This window comes from Heteronotia binoei, chromosome 13 (assembly GCF_032191835.1).
Source record: "Heteronotia binoei isolate CCM8104 ecotype False Entrance Well chromosome 13, APGP_CSIRO_Hbin_v1, whole genome shotgun sequence".
NCBI classification, from domain to species: domain Eukaryota; kingdom Metazoa; phylum Chordata; class Lepidosauria; order Squamata; family Gekkonidae; genus Heteronotia; species Heteronotia binoei.
Window position 1 is genome coordinate 7373888 of NC_083235.1, and position 19696 is coordinate 7393583.

The 19696-nt window shown below is 51.5% G+C and overlaps 1 protein-coding gene across 1 annotated transcript in view; it reads right to left on the reverse strand.

Moving 5' to 3' along the window:
- Positions 1 to 6994: 6994 nt before the first annotated feature.
- Positions 6995 to 19696, reverse strand: part of SHFL (shiftless antiviral inhibitor of ribosomal frameshifting) — a 43374-nt gene continuing 30672 nt past the window's right edge. Inside the window, exons 6-9 of the mRNA XM_060253104.1 lie at positions 15620 to 15775; positions 12264 to 12367; positions 11223 to 11371; positions 6995 to 7925 (exon numbers count right to left, since the gene is read on the reverse strand). Coding sequence (XP_060109087.1) covers positions 7708 to 7925; positions 11223 to 11371; positions 12264 to 12367; positions 15620 to 15775 — 627 coding nt within the window. The 3' untranslated portion in view covers positions 6995 to 7707. The remainder of the gene's footprint in view (positions 7926 to 11222; positions 11372 to 12263; positions 12368 to 15619; positions 15776 to 19696) is intronic.

The window sequence follows — 19696 nt, forward strand, 5'->3', positions numbered from 1 at the left end:
GAAGAAGCCGAGCCTGCAGAAGAAACTGTGCCCCTGCCACCTGCACCAGTGCCCCTGCCTCCTGCTGGAGAAGATCCAAGCCCCCCTGCCTCACCCTCTCGGGTGGCTCGTGTGCGTGACCGCCTTCGTCAGGACCTCAGGGATCGGAGGAGGGCGGCACGCTCACGAGCAAGACGCTCCCTGAGCCCTGAGTTTTGAAAGGATTCTGGCCCTTCTAGGAGTGAGGATGCTTTAGTCTCAGCAGGATCCTGGCTGCCCTCTGAGTCAGCAATTAGCCCAAATGGGCAACAGACAGCAGAGGGCTATATAGCTGTGGGCTTTGAGAGAAGGCTTTGTGGAAGAAGAAGAAGATATTGGATTGTATATCCCGCCCTCCACTCCAAAGAGTCTCAGAGCGGCTCACAATCTCCTTTACCTTCCTCCCCCACAACAATCACCCTGTGAGGTGGGTGGGGCTGGAGAGGGCTCTCCCAGCAGCTGCCCTTTCAAGGACAACCTCTGCCAGAGCTCTGGCTGACCCAAGGCCATGCTAGCAGGTGCAAGTGGAGGAGTGGGGAATCAAACCCGGTTCTCCCAGATAAGAGTCCGCACACTTAACCACTTAACCACTACACCAAACTGGAAGCAACTAGTCACTTACCTGACGTTCTAGCAGCCACTTCGGCTTCTGGACCCCCTGACTCTGGCATTGACTTCTGGACCCCCTGACTTCGGCTTCTGAACCTCTGACCTACGATACCTGGACTGTGATTCGGTTTTGGCGCTTTGGACCCTCCTTGCTACCCAGCTACAGACCTTGGACTGCCCCTGGACTTCGCCTGGCCTGGCCCCAGCCCGTGACACAAATGCCTTCTCCAAGCCAGCCGACAGGGCAGTGGGGGCTTTTGAGAGCCACGCAGAATGTGTGAAAGAGGCACACGTGACTCCCAAGCTGCAGTGTGGCCACCTAGAGGATGGGCTGGTCCTTACCCCTTCCCTACCAATCCATTCAGCACAGTTTTATTTATTTACTCGTTGATTTGTATTAAAATATTTAGACCCCCACCTTTCCTTTTGGCTCCAGTTGTCTCCCTCTGACAAGTGGCCCTTCTGCCACAGGAAGAATAACCACTTATGTTCAAGGAAGCGCTACTTATGTTCAAGGAAGCACGCCAACGGTAGGGAACACGGTCCGTACAGCGGAAAGCCAGGGGGAAAAACAACAACAGACCCAGACAGAAATAACCGTCTTCTTAAAGCATTACAGTGCTTGTAAAGCAGAACGGATATCGCACATTGCGTGTGCTCGTAAGGTTAATACAAAATGCAGCAGCAGTTCGCCACCCAACAGGTAAAGAGAAATACAGTCTCAAAAAATAAGCCCCAAGCACTCCAAACTAATATCACAGAGAGAACACGGAGCTGAGCGGAAGATTGCTATATAACAGCATTTGAAAACGGGCTTTATCTTGTTCCGTTCTGAAATGATTTTAGACATTTTCAGGGAGGCTATATAGCAGAGGAAGAGCCCCGTGGCGCAGAGTGTTAAAGCTGCAGTACTGCAGTCCTAAGCTCTGCTCACGACCTGAGTTCTATCCCAGTGGAAGCTGGGTGCAGGTAGCCGGCTCCAGGTTGACTCAGCGTTCCACCCTTCCGAGGTCGATCAAATGAGGACCCAGCTTGCCAGGGGAAAAGCGTAGATGACTGGGGAAGGCATAGGGCAAACCACCCCACAAAAAGTCTGCCGTGAAAACGTTGTGAAAGCGACGTCACCCCAGAGGCGTAAACGACTGGTGCTGGCACAGCTGACGACCTTTACCATTTTATATAGCAGGGGTGGCCAAACTGCGGCTCGGGAGCCACATGTGACTCTTCCACACATATTATGTGGCTCTTGAAACCCCCACCACTCAGTCAGCTGGCTTGGAGAAGGCATCTCTCTCTTTAGATGACTTCTCCGAGCCGAGCCAGCTGGTGGCTTGGGGAATGCATTTAAAGTTGCTTTTTCCCCCACCTTCCCTCCCTCCTCTTTTCCCTGTTTATTTTCCTTCCTTCCTTCTCTCAAACATCTGATGTTCATGTCTTGTGGCTCTCAAACATCTGCCATTTATTCTATGTGGCTCTTACATTAGGCAAGTTTGGCCGCCCCTGCTATATTGCAAGGTGAACCGGGGCTCTCGACAGAGACAAAACGATCGCTGGGCTCGTGGTTCCTGCACCCCACATTTGGGAGAGGAGTCTCCAGGTCCAAATATGTCTGCAAGCAGCTAAAATAGAGTGACATGGGACTGTGATATTAGTTTGGCATGCTTGGGACTTATTTTTTGAGACCACATTTCTCTTTACCTGTTGGATGAAGTGCTGTTGCCTTTTGCATTAATCTTATGAGTCAGGGGTGGCCAGCAGTAGCTCTCCGGATGTTTTTTGCCTACAACTTCCATCAGCCGCAGCCAGCCAAACTGGGGCTGATGGGAGTTGTAGGCAAAAACATCTGGAGATCTACCGTTGGCTGGCTGGGGCTGATGGGAGTTGTAGGCAAAAACATCTGGAGAGCTATCGTTGGCTGGCTGGGGCTGATGGGAGTTGTAGGCAAAAAACATCTGGAGAGCTACCGTTGGCCACCCCTGTAGCATGCAACAATATGTTACAGCAATTCTACTTTATAAACATTGTAATGCTTTAAGAGAACCATCATTTCCAGCCCTTTTTGTTTGGTAGCAGGAATTCCTTTGCATATTAGGCCATGCTTTCCTGATGTAGCCAATCCTCCTGGAGCTTCCAGTAGGCCCTGCAAGAAGAGCCCTGTAAGCTCTTGGAGGACTGGCTACATCAGGGATATGCAGGGGTGGAATTCTAGCAAGAGCTTCTTTGCATATTAGGCCACACCCCTCTGATGTAGCCAATCCTCCTGGAGTTTACAGTAGGCCCCGCAAGAAGAGCCCTGTAAGCTCTTGGAGGATTGGCTCCATCCGGAGGGTGTAGCCTAATATGCAAAGAAGTTCCTGCTACAAAAAAAAGAACCGTCTATCACGGTCTGTTTTATTTGCTGGCTACATTCAAGGAAGGCCGCTCAGCAGATACTTGGATCCAGACCAGTCTTCTACAGGGTTCTCCCCGGCACAGGGATACATGCGAATCAAAGAGGCAGTGTGGTGTAGTGGTTAGAGTGCTGAGACTAGGTTCTGGGAGGCCCAAGTTCGAATCCCCGTTCTTGCCATGGGAGCTCACTGCACGACGTTTGGCCCGCCCCACTCTCTCAGCCTAACCTACCTCACAGGGGTGTTTTGAGGATAAAATGGAGGAGAGTTGTGTAAGCCACCTGGGCTTACACACAAAGTAAAGAAATAAAATAAATAGTCATAGAATCGTAGAGTTCGAAGGAACCTCCAGGGTCATCTAGTCCAACCCCCTGCACAATGCAGGAAACTCACAAACGCCTCCCCCTAAATTCACAGGATCTTCACGGCTGTGAGATGGCCATCTAGCCTCTGTTTAAAAACCTCCAAGGAAGGAGAGCCCACCACCGCCCGAGGAAGCCTGTTCCACTGAGGAATCGCTCTAACGGTCAGGAAGTTCTTCCTAAGGTTGAGCCGGAAACTCTTTTGATTTAATTTCAACCCATTGGTTCTGGTCCTACCTTCTGAGGCCACAGAAAACAATTCCACACTCTCCTCTCTATGACAGCCCTTCAAGGACTTGAAGATGGTGAGCAGATCACCTCTCAGACACCTCCTCTCCAGGCGAAACATCCCCAACTCCTTCAACCTTTCTTCATAGGACTTGGTCTCCAGACCCCTCCCCATCTTCGTCGCCCTCCTCTGGACCCTCTCCAGCTTGTCTACCTCCTTCTTAAAATGTGGTGCCCAAAACTGAACACAATACTCCAGGTGAGGTCTTACCAGAGCAGAGTGAAGCGATACCATCCCATCGCGTGATGTGGACACTATACTTCTGTTGATACAGCCCCAAATTGCATTTGCCTTTTTAGCTACCGCATCACACTGTTGACTCATGTTCAGCGTATGATCCACTAAGACCCCTAGATCCTTTTCGCACAGACTACTGCTAAGTCTCCCCCATCCTTATCCCTGGATGGTGGCCCTCGAGCATACTGAAATCAGATAATGCAGCGTACCACAGTTCAGTGAGAAAAAAACAATGTTTAATTGTCACACCCGGGGTGGAGGAACAAGGTCGGTAGCGTATCCAATACATTCACCATTGACAGAAAACGCACAACCGCAGAAGAGAGACAGGCATTGAAAACTTTAAACCCGGAGGCCGGGTTCTAACATAATACACAATTTCAGCAACGTAAGGCACTGTTTTCACCCGTAAGGCAGGCGCCAAGACAGTTTCCAAAGAGCACGCTACAAGGGGTTCTTTGGAAAGATTCACACACAGCTGGTCAGGAATAAGGGATACAGGCTCTCAAAATCGGGGCTGTGCCGGGCTGGATTAAACCCTTTGGAGGCCCCTAGGTAGTCAAAAGCTTGGTGGGCCCCTCCCAAATTATCTCAGAGTTGGATCAGCCCCCTCTGCCGCCTGCAGCCTCCCCTGCAGGTCCCTTCTCAAAAGCCCCGTTGACAAAGCTGCAGGGGAGAAGCAGAGAGAGGCAAACTTGGCGGGCACGCTGGGCAAAGAGCAGCTCAGTTGCTGGCTGCGTGTGCAGGCTGGGAGGGCTGCAAGTAGGGGGGGGGGGGAAACTGAGGGGTGGGGAAGCCGGCCTGGGGCCCCTAAAGGCGTGGGGGCCCATTGTAGGGTTGCCAAGTCCAATTCCATAAATATCTGGGGACTTTGGGGGTGGAGCCAGGGGGCTTTGAGGGTGGAGCCAGGAGCAAGGGGGTGACAAGCAGGATCGAACTCCAAAGGGAGTTCTGGCCGTCACATTTAAAGGGGCCACACACCTTTTCAATGCCTTCCTTCCATAGGAGATAATGAAGGATAGGGGCACCTTCTTTGGGGGCTCATAGAATTGGACCCCCTGGTCCAATCTTTTTGAAACTTGGGGGGTATTTAGGGGAGAGGCACTGGACGCTATAATGAAAATGTGATGCCTCTACCTCAAAAAACAGCTCCCCCAGAGCCCCAGATACTCGTGGAACAATTCTCCATTATTTTCTATGGGAATAAGTCTCCATAGGGAATAACGGAGTGCCCAGCAGACATTTCCCTCCCCTCCCCCCTGGGGAGGGCCTCCAAACCAGGGGATCCCTGCCCCCACCTGGGGACTGTGAGCAACACAGTGGCAACACAGTACCGATATGCTACCGAAAAACAACTGTGTTAAAAATAAATCACTTACTAGATTACAGGGGTGGCCAACGGTAGCTCTCCAGCTGTTTTTTTGCCTACAACTCCCATCAGCCCCAGCCAGCTGATGGGAGTTGTAGGCAAAAAACAGCTGGAGAGCTACCGTTGGCCACCCCTGTACTCGAATATAGAAAATTACATTTCATTTCATAGATGCTGCAACAGCAAATACGTTCATACAAAGATATCAAAAAGTTAAAAAGATAGTCCCTTTAGCAATAGTTCGTTCCACTGGGTGACTCTGAAGAAACTTTTTAATCTCCAATGGGTGTTTCACTCCAAATTCTTTTTGTAGAGCGGAGTCCAGCCTAGTAAGTGATTTATTTTTTTAAAAAAATGGTAAAGGTAGTCCCCCTGTGCAAGCACCAGTCATTTTTGACTCTGGGGTGATGTCGCATCATGATGTTTTCACGGCAGACTTTTTACGGGGTGGTTTGCCATTGCCTTCCCCAGTCATCTACGCTTTCCCCCCCAGCAAGCTGGGGACTCATTTGACCCACCTCGGAAGGATGGAAGGCTGAGTCAACCTCGAGCCGGCTACCTGAACCAGCTTCTGCCAGAATCGAACTCAGGTCGTGAGCAGAGAGTTCAGACCACAGTACTGCTGCTTTACCACTCTGCGCCACGGGGCAGCTTTAAAGGAAAGGTCCCCTGTGCAAGCACCAGTCGTTTCCAACTCTGGGGTGACGTTGCTTTCGCAATGTTTTCATGGCAGACTTTTTACGGGGTGGTTTGCCATTAGCCTTCCCCAGTCCTCTACGCTTTCCCCCCAGCAAGCCGGGGACTCATTTTACCGATCTCAGAAGGATGGAAGGCTGAGTCAACCTCGAGCTGGCTACCTGAATCAGCTTCCTCCGGAATCGAACTCAGGTCGTGAGCAGAGAGTTCAGACCACAGTACTGCTGCTTTACCACTCTGCGCCACGGGGCAGCTCTAAAGGAAAGGTCCCCTGTGCAAGCACCAGTCATTTCCAACTCTGGGGTAACGTTGCTTTCACAACGTTTTCACGGCAGACTGTTTTACGGGGTGGTTTGCCATTGCCTTCCCCAGTCATCTACACTTTCCCCACAGAAAGCTGGGGACTCATTTTACCGACTGACCTCAGAAAGATGGAAGGCTGAGTCAACCTCGAGCTGGCTACCTGAACCAGCTTTTGCTGGGAACGAACTCAGGTCGTGAGCAGAGGGCTCCGACTGCAGTACTGCAGCTTTACCACTCTGCGCCATGGGGCTCTGGTTTCTTCTAGTAAGTACAGGCCCCTTCTTTTTTGGCGTCTACTGAGACCAAATATGTTATGAGGATGGCCAAGTACTTTTCTTATTTGGAGGTATCAGCTCACAGAAGAGCCTTTACATTGGCTCGATGCGCAGCCATGCCCTCCAAAGTGTTAGAAGGGAAATATAGAAAAGTTCCATACGAAGATCGACGCTGTTCTTGTGCTACGGGAGAGGTGGAGTCGATGACTCGTGTGTTTTTTCAATGCCCATTCCACCAAGCATCTAGGGACAGGTTTGTTTCCCCGTTTGTAGTCAAACCAATAGCAGATGCGGACAGGTCGTGTTTGGAGAAACTTTTGGTGGATGCAAGTCCATCTGTCTCTAGACAGATAGCTGAATTCTGCCATTACCTTGGGAAGTTCCATACTAAGAGACAAGAAACGGTAGGTTTTGTATGATCTGTTTGAATTTTAGGTTATAAACGATTTTCTATATTCTGATTTAAAGGATTTTATATTCATTTGAACTGATTCTGGATTTTAAGATTGGTTAAATTATATTTTAGTTATCCCCGACCTGTATAGGTGCGGAAAAGTTTTATGTGTTTTATTGTATTTTATGTAGTTTAGGAGGGTTTTTACAGGATGTGTTATAGTTTTTATATTGGTCTATGACCGTAATAAAAAGTTCGTTCGTTCGTTCATTCATTCATTCTAGTAAGTGATTTCTTTTTAACACAGTTGCTTTTGGGCAGCATAGCGTAGCCCCCTTGGGGAATGGCAGCCCTTTCCCATAGGCCAGTGCCTACTCAGCCTTATAGTTAATCCGGCCCTGGGGCTGTGACACAGATAACTGGTCCTTCAGCTCCCCTACTTCAAATCTTTGGTCCCAAGAGGTGGCAGCGGTGAGCCAGAAGTGATTTTGGAGGACGGCGCAGAATGAGGTCGAGAGACGTGTTCCCTGGCGCAGAAATCAACGCTAGACCACAAAAGCAAAATCTAGCCAGGGTGGGAGGAAAGAGTACAGTGTAAAGCCAGTGTAAAGCCCAGGAATGGTCCACAGGAAAGGGGCAACGGAGGAGGATCCGTGCCCAGTACGACAACTGCGGCTTGGCAAAGGGCAAACAGACTCTCTCCTGCCGCAGCTGCTGCTACGGGGCTGTAACCTGGCGCGCCCCTCCGTCACTCACTCGCAGGGGTTAATTGCTGCTTCCCCCATCTTCCTCTTTCTCCAGCTCCTGCAGGTCTTCCAAAATGAGCTGGTCGATGTCAAACTGGGCCAGGCTGCCCTGGCTCAAACAGGTGGCCACGGTGGAGCCGGTGCTCGCGTGCTCTTGACAGGGGTGGATGACTTTGGGCAAGCCGCTCCGCACTCGGCTTCGAGGGTGCACACAGTGGGTTCCTGGAACGTGGGGCTCTGGGAAGGGGGAGAGAAGGACGGACAGTAAGAAGAGCCAACTCTGTTTTGGTGATGGATGTGGGTAAGGCTTTTTCGGTAGAAAAAGCCCAGCAGGAACTCATTTGCATATTAGGGCACACATCCCTGACATCGCCATTGTTTCACTAAGGGCTTTTTGTAGAGGGGGTGCGTATTAGGCCACACCCCCTGATGCTGAGCCAGCCGAAACTGCGTTCCTGGGCATTCCTGCTAAAAAAAAAAAAGCTCCTTCTTGTGAGCAAAAGTTCTACTCCGTGAGCTACTGCCAGTGAAGTTTAATTTAAGTTAATTTAATGTTTCAATTTATACCCTGCCCTATCCTGCAAGCGGGCTCAGGGAGGCTTACGACATTAAAAACGTTACAACAACATTAAATAAACCACATCCAAACAAAATATCATAATTACAGGGTTATCAGATTAGATCAAAAACCAGGAGCCACGTCATTGGCTACCTGTCATAAAACTTCAGGACTGCATTCTTTCCGGGTGTAAACAGGGGGACTGTTTGGTTTGGCTCCACCTCCTGAGGCAGCCATTTGGTTTTGGCTCTGCCTCCCAAGGGAGCCATTTTGGTGTGGCACGCACAAGTCAGAATTCTAAAGGTGCCCAACAGCCTCAAAAAGTTTGAGGACCCCTGCGCTACTCCTCTTTGTGACAAACACTGGACACAACATTCCCAAAAGACTGCCCACCAACCTTCTCCATCTACTCAGGATTGGATCCAACAGATCTATATTCCGATAAGAGTGGCACTTTTCTCCTTCAATGGAGGATGGTGCCACCATTGGCTAGATCAGAGTCCCCAACCTTTTCGAGCCTGTGGGCACCTTTGGAATTCACGATGGGTGCAGCCATAAAATGGCTGGCATAAAATGGCTGCCGCAGGAGGTGGAACCAGTTACAAAATGGCTGCCCCAGCTTAACTTCGGCCACACAGTGAAGTTCCTTTGCCTGTGGTGGCAGGAGGTGGAACCAGTTACAAAATGGCTGCCCCAACTTAACTTCGGCCACACAGTGAAGTTCCTTCGCCTGTGGTGGCAGGAAGTGAAACCAGTTACAAAATGGCTGCCCCAGCTTAACTTCGGCCACACAGTGACGTTCCTTGGCCTGTGGTGGTAGGAACTGGAACCAGTTACAAAATGGCTGCCCCAGCTTAACTTCGGTCACACAGTGAAGTTCCTTGGCCTGTGGTGGCAGGAGGTGGAACCAGTTACAAAATGGCTGCCCCAGCTTAACTTCAGCCACACAGTGAAGTTCCTTGGCCTGTGGTGGCAGCTGCCGCCAAAGCAAGATTTTTTAAAAACTCCAGCAGCCAATCAGACACATTGCTGGCCAACATCCCACCTGGCCCCCTCCCATTTTCTAAAAACACTTGGCGGGTGCCAGAAAAGGTGTCTGTGAACACTGGGATTGGAGACCCCTGGGCGAGACAGAACTGTAGACTCCCACCTTCTCCTTGGATACCCAGCGCACAGCGGACCCCTGAGTAGGGTTGCCAATCCCCAGGTGGGAGCAGGGGATCCCCCGGTTTGGAGACCCTCCCCCCGCTTCAGGGTTGTCAGAAAGCGGGGGGAGGGGAGGGAAATGTCTGCTGGGAACTCTATTATTCCCTATGGAGATTTATTCCCATAGAAAATCATGGAGAATTGATCTGCAGGTATCTGGGGCTCGGGGGGGGGCTGTTTTGGGGGGTAGAGGCACCAAATTTTCAGTATAGCATCTAGTGCCTCTCCCCAAAATATCCCTCAAGTTTCAAAAAGATTGGACCAGGGGGTCCAATTCTATGAGCCCCCAAAGAAGGTGACCCTATCCTTCATTATTTCCTATGGAAGGAAGGCATTTGAAAGGTGTGTGGCCCCTTTAAATGTGACGGCCAGAACTCCCTTTGGAGTTCGATCCTGCTTGTCACCCCCTTGCTCCTGGCTCCGCCCCCAAAGTCTCCTGGCTCCACCCCCAAAGTCCCCAGATATTTATGGAATTGGACTTGGCAACCCTACAATGGGCCCCCACGCCTTTAGGGGCCCCAGGCAGGCTTCCCCACCCCCCAGTTTCCCCCCCCTGCTTGCAGCCCTCATTAATATCCTTCATTATTTCCTATGGAAGGAAGGAATTGAAAAGGTGTGCCGTCCCTTTAAATGTGATGGCCAGAACTCCCTTTGGAGTTCAATGATGCTTGTCACAGCCTTGATCTTGGCTCCACCCCTAATGTCTCCTGGCTCCACCCCCAAAGTCCACAGATATTTCTTGAATTGGACTTGGCAACCCTACCCCTGAGGCAGTTTGTATTCACAGTACGTATGTTGTGTATGTGACTTCATGTTTTGCGTGTGTGGTTAGTTCCTGCCTGGCTCATTGGAGCCTGAAGGACTGAACTTGGAGACTTGGCAGGGCTCATTTTGTAGCAGGAGCTCCTTTGCTTGTTAGGCCACACCTCCCTGATATAGCCAATCCTCCAAGAGCTTACAGGGCTCTTAAGTACAGGGCCTACTGTAAGCTCCAGAAGGATTGCCTGCATCAGTGGTGTGTGGCCTAACAGAAAGCCAGTTTGGTGTAGTGGTGAAGTGTGCAGACTCTTATCTGCGAGAACTGGGTTTGATTCCCCACTCCTCCATTTGCACCTGCTGGAATGGCCTTGGGTCAGCCATAGCTCTGGCAGAGGTTGTCCTTAAAAGAGCAGCTTCTGTCAGAGCTCTCTCAGCCCCACCCCCCCTCACAGGGTGTCTGTTGAGGGGGAGGAAGATAAAGGAGATTGTGAGCTGCTCTGAGACTTGGAGTGGAGGGCAGAATATAAATCCAGTGTCTTCTTCTTCTTCTTAATATGCAAAGGAGCTCTGGCTACAAAATGAGGCCAGGAGATTGGAAACAATGGGCAGCAGGATTCAAATCTTTTGCTTCCCCGAACCAATCGCCATCCCCCCTCCTGGTTCAAATGACCCAATGGCACCCGAGCGCAGGAACTTGACCGTGTAACATTTGGCCCCCTTCAGGAGTTGTAGTTCATAGCTGCAATCGGGGGTGGAATTCTAGCAGCAGTTCCTTTGCCTATTAGGCCACGCCCCCCCTGATGTAGCCAATCCTCCAAGAGCTTACAAGGATCTTTTTTGTAAGCTTTAAGAGGACTGGCTATATCAGGGGTGTGTGGCCTAATAGGCAAAGGGGTTCTTCCTAGAATTCCACCCCTGATTGCAATGCTGCTATCAACTGATAAAAGAGCGCTGCTCTTGGCAACTTGCCTCTCCATGCATTGAACCCACTATTTAATGTTTGATCTCACCTCTGCGGTTGTAACAGTCCTCTGCAAAGCAGGAATGCGGCTGCCTCGTCCGAGGTCCCTGGGCCTTCCGAGGGGGAACGATGTGGCTCGGGTACACGGGGGAACGACAAATGAAACAGGGAGACGGGATCCCCATCTGAGCCAAGCCACTGCAGGAGAGAGATGGAGAGAGTCCCGTTGCGTGTCAATATATTATTTCAGGTTTATTTCCCTCTGGAATGACCTTGGGTTAGCCATAGCTCTGGCAGAGGTTGTCCTTGAAAGGGCAGCTTCTGTCAGAGCTCTCTCAGCCCCACCCACCTCACAGGGTGTCTGTTGTGGGGGAATGTTCTGCATTCTGGTGATCTTCTTATATTAGAGAAACAACGACGGTGCGTGTGTGTGTAGATCTGAGTAGTCAGCCGTGTTGGTCCGAAGCAGTAGAACAAAATAGGAGTCACGTAGCACCTTTAAGACCAACTTAGTTTTATTCCGGACGTCAGCTTTCATGTGCTCTCTACGTGGACGGTAGCTTTTGTGCGTATTGCCAGCAGAAGTTTCGTATTACTGTGGAATTAATTTTCACTACAACTGTCTATGTAACAGGAAAGGAAAGGTCCCCTGTGCAAGCACCAGTCGTTTCCGACTCTGAGGTGACGTTGCTTTCACAATGTTCTCACGGCAAACTTTTGATGGGGTGGTTTGCCGTTGCCTTCCCCAGTCATCTACGCTTCCCACCCCCCCCAACAAGCTGGGTACTCATTTGACCGACCTCGGAAGGATGGAAGGCTGAGTCAACCTTGGGCTGGCTACCTGAATCCAGCTTCTGCCGGAATTGAATTCAGGTCGTGAGCAGAGAGTTCAGACCAGTTACAAAATGGCTGCCCCAGCTTAACTTCAGCCACAAAGTGAAGCTCCTTGGCCTGTGGACAGTTAGGCTCTTGGGTACCGGGGGGGGGAGCCCAATTCGGTGCCCCCCTCCCTCCTGGCGCCTTAGACAACCGCCTAGTTTGCCTAGTGGATGAGCCGGCTCTGCCAAGGACCCACAATCCTCCTTCTCACCTGAAGGGCCGTCCACAGTTAGAGCAGTGGAATTCGGCAGTGCCCCACATCCTGTCGGCTGGCACCGGGTCATAGCGGGTCCCGCACAGGCGGCAACGGGAAACCTGCAAAAGATGTCACAGGAGAGATCCAAATCCCAGCCAACCTGGACACCAGGTGAGGGTCACTCCATAGCTGGGAGAGCCATGGCTGACCCAAGCCATTCCAGGAGCTGCAAGTGGAGAAGAGGGGAATCAAACCTGGTTCTCCCAGACAAGAGTCCGCACACTTAACCACTACACCAAACTGGCTCTCTAAGAAGAAGGTATTGGGTTTATATCCCACCCTATACTCTGAATCTCAGGGTCTCAGACACCCTGTGAGCTGGGTGAGGCCGAGAGAGCTCTGACAGAAGCTGCCCTTTCAAAGGACACCTCTGAGAGAGCTCTGGGTGACCCAAGGCCATTCCAGCAGGTGCAAGTGGAGGAGTGGTGAATCAAACCTGGTTCTCCAAGATAACAGTTTGTGCACTTAACTACTACATCAAACTGGCTCTGTTGTTTTTGTTGAAATGCCAGTCACAGTTCTCTTTGAACTGTCTTAGCCCCACCTGCCTGCCTCACGAGGCGCCTGTTGTGGGGAGAGGAAGGGAAGGAGATCGGAAGCTGCTCTGAGTGAAGGGCAGGGTATAAATCCAATCCTTTCTTTCTATTATTCCCTATGGAGACCAGTTCCCATAGCGTATAATGGAGAATCAATCAGTGGGTATCTGGGGCTCTGAGGGAGCTGTTTGGTTTTTTTTAGGTAAAAGCACCAAATTCTCAGCATAGCATCTGGTACCTCTCCTCTAAACACTCCCCCCCCCCCCCAAGTTTCAAAAAGATTGGACCTGGGGGTCCAGTTCTATGAGCCCCAAAAGAAGGTGCCCCCTATGCTTCATTATTTCCAATGGCGGGAAGGCATTTATAAGATTGAGGAAGAATCGCACTGCTACAGCACCAACCCTAAATCAGACTTTTCCCTGCAGCCACTGTGGCCGGACCTGCCTGTCCCGCATTGGTCTTGTCAGCCACCAGCGAGCCTGCAGCAGACGTGGACTATTTCACCCTTCTTAAATCTTCGTTCGAGAAGCCAAGCCAAGAGAGGAGAGGTAGAGAGAGCCAGTTTGGTGTAGTGGTTAAGTGTGCGGACTCTTATCCGGGAGAACTGGGTTTGATTCCCCACTCCTCCACTTGCAGCTGCTGGAATGGCCTTGGGTCAGCCACAGCTCTGGCAGAGGTTGTCCTTGAAAGGGCAGCTGCTGGGAGAGCCCTCTCCAGCCCCACCCACCTCACAGGGTGTCTGTTGTGGGGGAGGAAGGGAAAGGAGATTGTGAGCCCCTCTGAGACTCTTCGGAGTGGAGGGCAGGATATAAATCCAATATCTTCATCTACCTCACAGGGTGTCTGTTGTGGGGGAGGAAGGGAAAGGAGATTGTGAGCCGCTCTGAGACTCTTCGGAGTGGAGGGTGGGATATAAATCCAATATCTTCATCTACCTCACAGGGTGTCTGTTGTGGGGGAGGAAGGGAAAGGAGATTGTGAGCCGCTCTGAGACTCTTCGGAGTGGAGGGCGGGATATAAATCCAATATCTTCTTCTTCTTCTTCTTCAGACCGTTTAAATGTTCAATGATGCTTGTCACAGCCCTGCTCCTGGCTCCACCACCAAAGTCCCCAGATATTTCTTGAATTGATTCTGGCAACCCTACCCTTGGTTCATTGAGGTCTATTCAGACTGGCAGTGCCTCTTCACTGAGAGCCAGTTTGGTGTAGTGGTGTCTGTTGTGGGCAGGGGGGAGGTAAAAGGAGATTGTGACCACTCTGAGACTCAGAATATAGGGTGGGATATAATTCCAATGTAGTCGTCTTTGTCTTTTTCTTCTTCATCTTCCAGGGTCTTTCATATCAACTCCTGCCTCATCCTTTCAACTGGAGATGCTTGGAACTGAAACTGAGACTTTCTGTGTGCCAAGAATAGAACCAGTGTGGTGTAGTGGTTAAGAGCAGCAGACTCTAATCTTAAGAACCGGGCTTGATTTCCCAGTTCCGCTCCCCATGAAACCTGGTGAGAGACTCTGGGCTAGTCACAGTTCCCTCCAAACACTCTCAGCTCCACCATCCTCACAAGGCACCTGTTGTGGGGAGAGATGATGATGATGATATTGGATTTATATCCCGCCCTCCACTCCGAAGAGTCTCAGAGGCTCACAATCTCCTTTCCCTTCCTCCCCCACAACAGACACCCTGTGAGGTAGATTAAGATATTGGATTTATATCCCGCCCTCCACTCTGAAGAGTCTCAGAGCGGCTCACTGTCTCCTTTATCTTCCTCCCCACAACAGACACCCTGTGAGGTAGATGAAGATATTGGATTTATATCTCGCCCTCCAGTCCAAAGAGTCTCAGGGTGGCTCACAATCTCCTTTACCTTCCTCCCCCACAACAGACACCCTGTGAGGTAGATGAAGATATTGGATTTATATCTCGCCCTCCACTCCAAAGAGTCTCAGGGTGGCTCACAATCTCCTTTTCCTTCCTTCCCCACAACAGACACCCTGTGAGATAGATGAAGATATTGGATTTATATTCCGCCCTCAACTCCAAAGAGTCTCAGAGCGGCTCACTGTCTCCTTTTCCTTCCTCCCCCACAACAGACACCCTGTGAGGTAGATGAAGATATTGGATTTATATCCCGCCCTCCACTCCAAGGAGTCTCAGAGCGGCTCACAATCTCCTTTCCCTTCCTCCCCCACAACAGACACCCTGTGAGGTAAATGAAGATATTGGATTTATATCCCGCCCTCCACTCCAAAGAGTCTCAGAGGGGCTCACAAACTCCTTTCCCTTCCTCCCCCACAACAGGACACCGTATGAGGTAGATGAAGATATTGGATTTATATGCCGCCCTCCACTCCGAAGAGTCTCAGAGCGGCTCACAATCTCCTTTCCCTTCCTCCCCAACAACAGACACCCTGTGAGGTGGGTGGGGCTGGAGAGGGCTCTCACAGCAGCTGCCCTTTCAAGGACAACCTCTGTGAGAGCTATGGCTGACCCAAGGCCCTTCCAGCAGCTGCAAGTGGAGGAGTGGGGAATAAAACCCAGTTCTCCCAGATAAGAGTCCGCACACTTAACCACTACACCAAACTGGCTCTCTCCATTGCAAGCCACTTTGAGACTTCTTTTGAGTCATGAAAAACGGGGTATAGAAACCAGCTTTCCTCATAAATAAAAACATCAAAGACTTTATTTATGCACAAGAAGAGCTGGTCTTTATACTTCCACTTTTCACTACTCTAAGGAGTATACCCGCTCACCTACACACACATACGCACACACACCTGTTTGCGCTTTGGGACGCGGCGCCACCACATACTATCACAGGACTGGCAAGAAAACTGGCAGTCCGACGGAGGGATGAGGTTGTTTTGGGCGTTGTTGAACATGCGCAAGTTCTTCTCCGTCAGAGGCAGCCTTTTCATCTGCTGAGCGACTTCCTGGGGGCAGAACAAACATGAAGAAGGTGAGTCTCGGGGGGTGGATCCCGCAAATTCACCCCCCAAAAAAAACTGCTGAGGAGCTTCCCCCTTACAGTTAATATGGCATAAGAAAATCAGAAGAGCCCTGGTAGGTCAAATGACTGAGGGTCCATTTAGACCAGCCTCCTGTCTCACACAGGGGCAAGCCAGTTCCTCTGGAGGGCCAACCACAGGGCAGAGACGGTGAGGTCTTCCCCTGAGAAGAACATCAGAAGAGCCCTGCTGGGTCAGACCAGGGAGGGTCCATCTAGTCCAGCCTCCTGTCTCACACAGTGGCCACCCAATTCCTCTAGAGGGCCAGCAACAGGGCAGAGAGGCTGAGGCCTTCCCCTGAGAAGAGCATCAGAAGAGCCCTGCTGGGTCAGACCAGTGAGGGTCCATCTAGTCCAGCCTCCTGTCTCACACAGTGGCCAACCAGTTCCCCTGGAGGGCCAACAACAGGGCAGAGAGGCTGAGGCCTTCCCCTGAGAAGAGCATCAGAAGAGCCCTGCTGGGTCAGACCAGGGAGGGTCCATCTAGTCCAGCCTCCTGTCTCTCACAGTGGCCACCCAGTTCCTCTGGAGGGCCAACAACAGGGCAGAGAGGCTGAGGCCTTCCCCTGAGAAGAGCATCAGAAGAGCCCTGCTGGGTCAGACCAGTGAGGGTCCATCTAGTCCAGCCTCCTGTCTCACACAGTGGCCACCCAGTTCCTCTAGAGGGCCAGCAACAGGGCAGAGAGGCTGAGGCCTTCCCCTGAGAAGAGCATCAGAAGAGCCCTGCTGGGTCAGACCAGTGAGGGTCCATCTAGTCCAGCCTCCTGTCTCACACAGTGGCCAACCAGTTCCTCTAGAGGGCCAGCAACAGGGCAGAGAGGCTGAGGCCTTCCCCTGAGAAGAGCATCAGAAGAGCCCTGCTGGGTCAGACCAGTGAGGGTCCATCTAGTCCAGCCTCCTGTCTCACTCAGTGGCCACCCAGTTCCTCTAGAGGGCCAGCAACAGCGCAGAGAGGCTGAGGCCTTCCCCTGAGAAGAGCATCAGAAGAGCCCTGCTGGGTCAGACCAGGGAGGGTCCATCTAGTCCAGCCTCCTGTCTCACACAGTGGCCACCCAGTTCCTCTGGAGGGCCAACAACAGGGCAGAGAGGCTGAGGCCTTCCCCTGAGAAGAGCATCAGAAGAGCCCTGCTGGGTCAGACCAGGGAGGGTCCATCTAGTCCAGCCTCCTGTCTCACACAGTGGCCAACCAGTTCCTCTAGAGGGCCAGCAACAGGGCAGAGAGGCTGAGGCCTTCCCCTGAGAAGAGCATCAGAAGAGCCCTGCTGGGTCAGACCAGGGAGGGTCCATCTAGTCCAGCCTCCTGTCTCACACAGTGGCCAACCAGTTCCTCTAGAGGGCCAGCAACAGGGCAGAGAGGCTGAGGCCTTCCCCTGAGAAGAGCATCAGAAGAGCCCTGCTGGGTCAGACCAGGGAGGGTCCATCTAGTCCAGCCTCCTGTCTCACACAGGGGCCAGCCAGTTCCTCTGGAGGGCCAACAACAGGGCAGAGAGGCTGAGGCCTTCCCCTGAGAAGAGCATCAGAAGAGCCCTGCTGGGTCAGACCAGGGAGGGTCCATCTAGTCCAGCCTCCTGTCTCACACAGTGGCCAACCAGTTCCTCTAGAGGGCCAGCAACAGGGCAGAGAGGCTGAGGCCTTCCCCTGAGAAGAGCATCAGAAGAGCCCAGCTGGGTCAGACCAGGGAGGGTCCATCTAGTCCAGCCTCCTGTCTCACACAGTGGCCAACCAGTTCCTCTGGAGGGCCAACAACAGGGCAGAGAGGCTGAGGCCTTCCCCTGAGAAGAACGTCAGAAGAGCCCTGCTGGGTCAGACCAGGGAGGGTCCATCTAGTCCAGCCTCCTGTCTCCCACAGAGGCCACCCAGTTCCTCTGGAGGGCCAACAACAGGGCAGAGAGGCTGAGGCCTTCCCTGAGAAGAGCATCAGAAGAGCCCTGCTGGGTCAGACCAGGGAGGGTCCATCTAGTCCAGCCTCCTGTCTCACACAGTGGCCAACCAGTTCCTCTGGAGGGTCAACAACAGGGCAGGGAGGCCGAGACCTTCCCCTGAGAAGAACGTCAGAAGAGCCCTGCTGGGTCAGATCAGAGAGGGTCCATCCAGTCCAGCATCCCGTCTCTCACAGTGGTCAGCTAATTCCCCTGGGAGGCCAGCAACAGGGCAGAGAGCTCCATAAGGAAGTAAGGCAACTAATAAATGTTTAAAGAAAAAAATAAAATTCTAAAAATAGTTTTTCTTGACACCATGAGGTGCCTATTCCAGAGCAATCCACCACCCCTATAGACAAACCATGTTGTACCAGCTAGAGGGCAGACGTACAGGCACTCTGCGTATTCTAATCAGGCCCTTTCCTGGCCAAATTTGTGCAGGAATTAGGGGTTTTCCACATTATCAATTTCTTCTCTTCTAAATTCCTGTTTCTTGGGAAGGGGGGGGGGGGGTTAGTTCTGTTTTGCATGCTTTCCGCGCCCTCTAGTGATCGATCTGAAATTACACCAGTTTAGTTCCTGCATATGCTGGACATAAAGCAGTGGTCCCCAATCTTTTGGCACCAGGGACTGGTTTTGTGGAAACAGTTATACCACGGACGGGGGGGGGGGGGGGGGAGCGATGGTTTCGGGATGATACAATTGTGCACTTTGTTTTGGTGCGGTGGTTAAGTGTGTGGACTTTTATCCGGGGGAACCGGGTTTGATTCCCCACTCCTCCACTTGCAGCTGCTGGAATGGCCTTGGGTCGGCCATAGCTCTCGCACAGGTTGTCCTTGAAAGGGCAGCTGCTGTGAGAACTCTCTCAGCCCCACCCACCTCACAAGGTGTCCGTTGTGGGGGAGGAAGATCAAGGAGATTGTAAGCGGGTCTGAGACTCTGCGATTCAGACTGGAAGGCAGGATAGAAATCCAATGTCGTCATCTTATTGTTATTGTTACTACATTGTAATATATAATGAAATAGTTATATAGCTCACGGACCAGTCGCTAACAGGCCACGGACCGGGGGTTGAGGACCCGACATAAAGCACTGTAATACTGAAGCAACTGCTAGAGAGAGCAAAACATGTGCGTAACAGATTCCACCCCCCTCCCCAAGAGACAGGAACTTACAACCAAAGAAAATAAGATTGCAGAAAAGTCCAGAGCCTTTTTTTTTTTAAAAAAAGCAGGAACGCACAGGAACGCAGTTCTGGCTGGCTTGGCGCCAGGGGGTGTGGCCTAATTTGCAAAGGAGTTCCTGCCGGGCCTTTTCTTTTAAAAAGGCTCTGTGCGAAACAATGGTGCTGTCAGGGGGTGTGGCCAAATATGCAAATGAGGTCCTCCTGCTGGACTTTTTTTTTCTTGCACAAAAAGCTCTGGAAAAGCCTATTGACTAGAACAGGGGTGGCCAAACTGTGGCTCGGGAGCCACATGTGGCTCTTTCAAACATATTGTGTGGCTCTCGAAGCCCCCTCCACACTGTCAGCTCGCTGGGAGAAGGCATTTTGCCCCTTCAATCATTTCTTCAAGACAAGCCAGCCAGCGGCTTACATTATGCATTTAAAGTTAGTTTTCTTTCCACCTTTCTCTCCCTCCCATCTATTTTCCTTCCTTCCTTCCTTCCTTCCTTCCTTCCTTCCTTCCTTCCTTCCTTCCTTCCTTCCTTCCTTCCTTCCTTCCTTCCTTCCTTCCTTCCTTCCTTCCTTCCTTCCTTCCTTCCTTCCTTCCTTCCTCTTTCAGCTCTCAAACATCTGATGTTCTTGTCCTGCGGCTTTCGAACATGACGTCAAATCTATGCAACTCTTACATTAAGCAAGTTTGGCCACCCATGGGCTAGAAGATGGCCGTTGTTCCAGATGAATGGATGCTAAGGCCATGATCCAT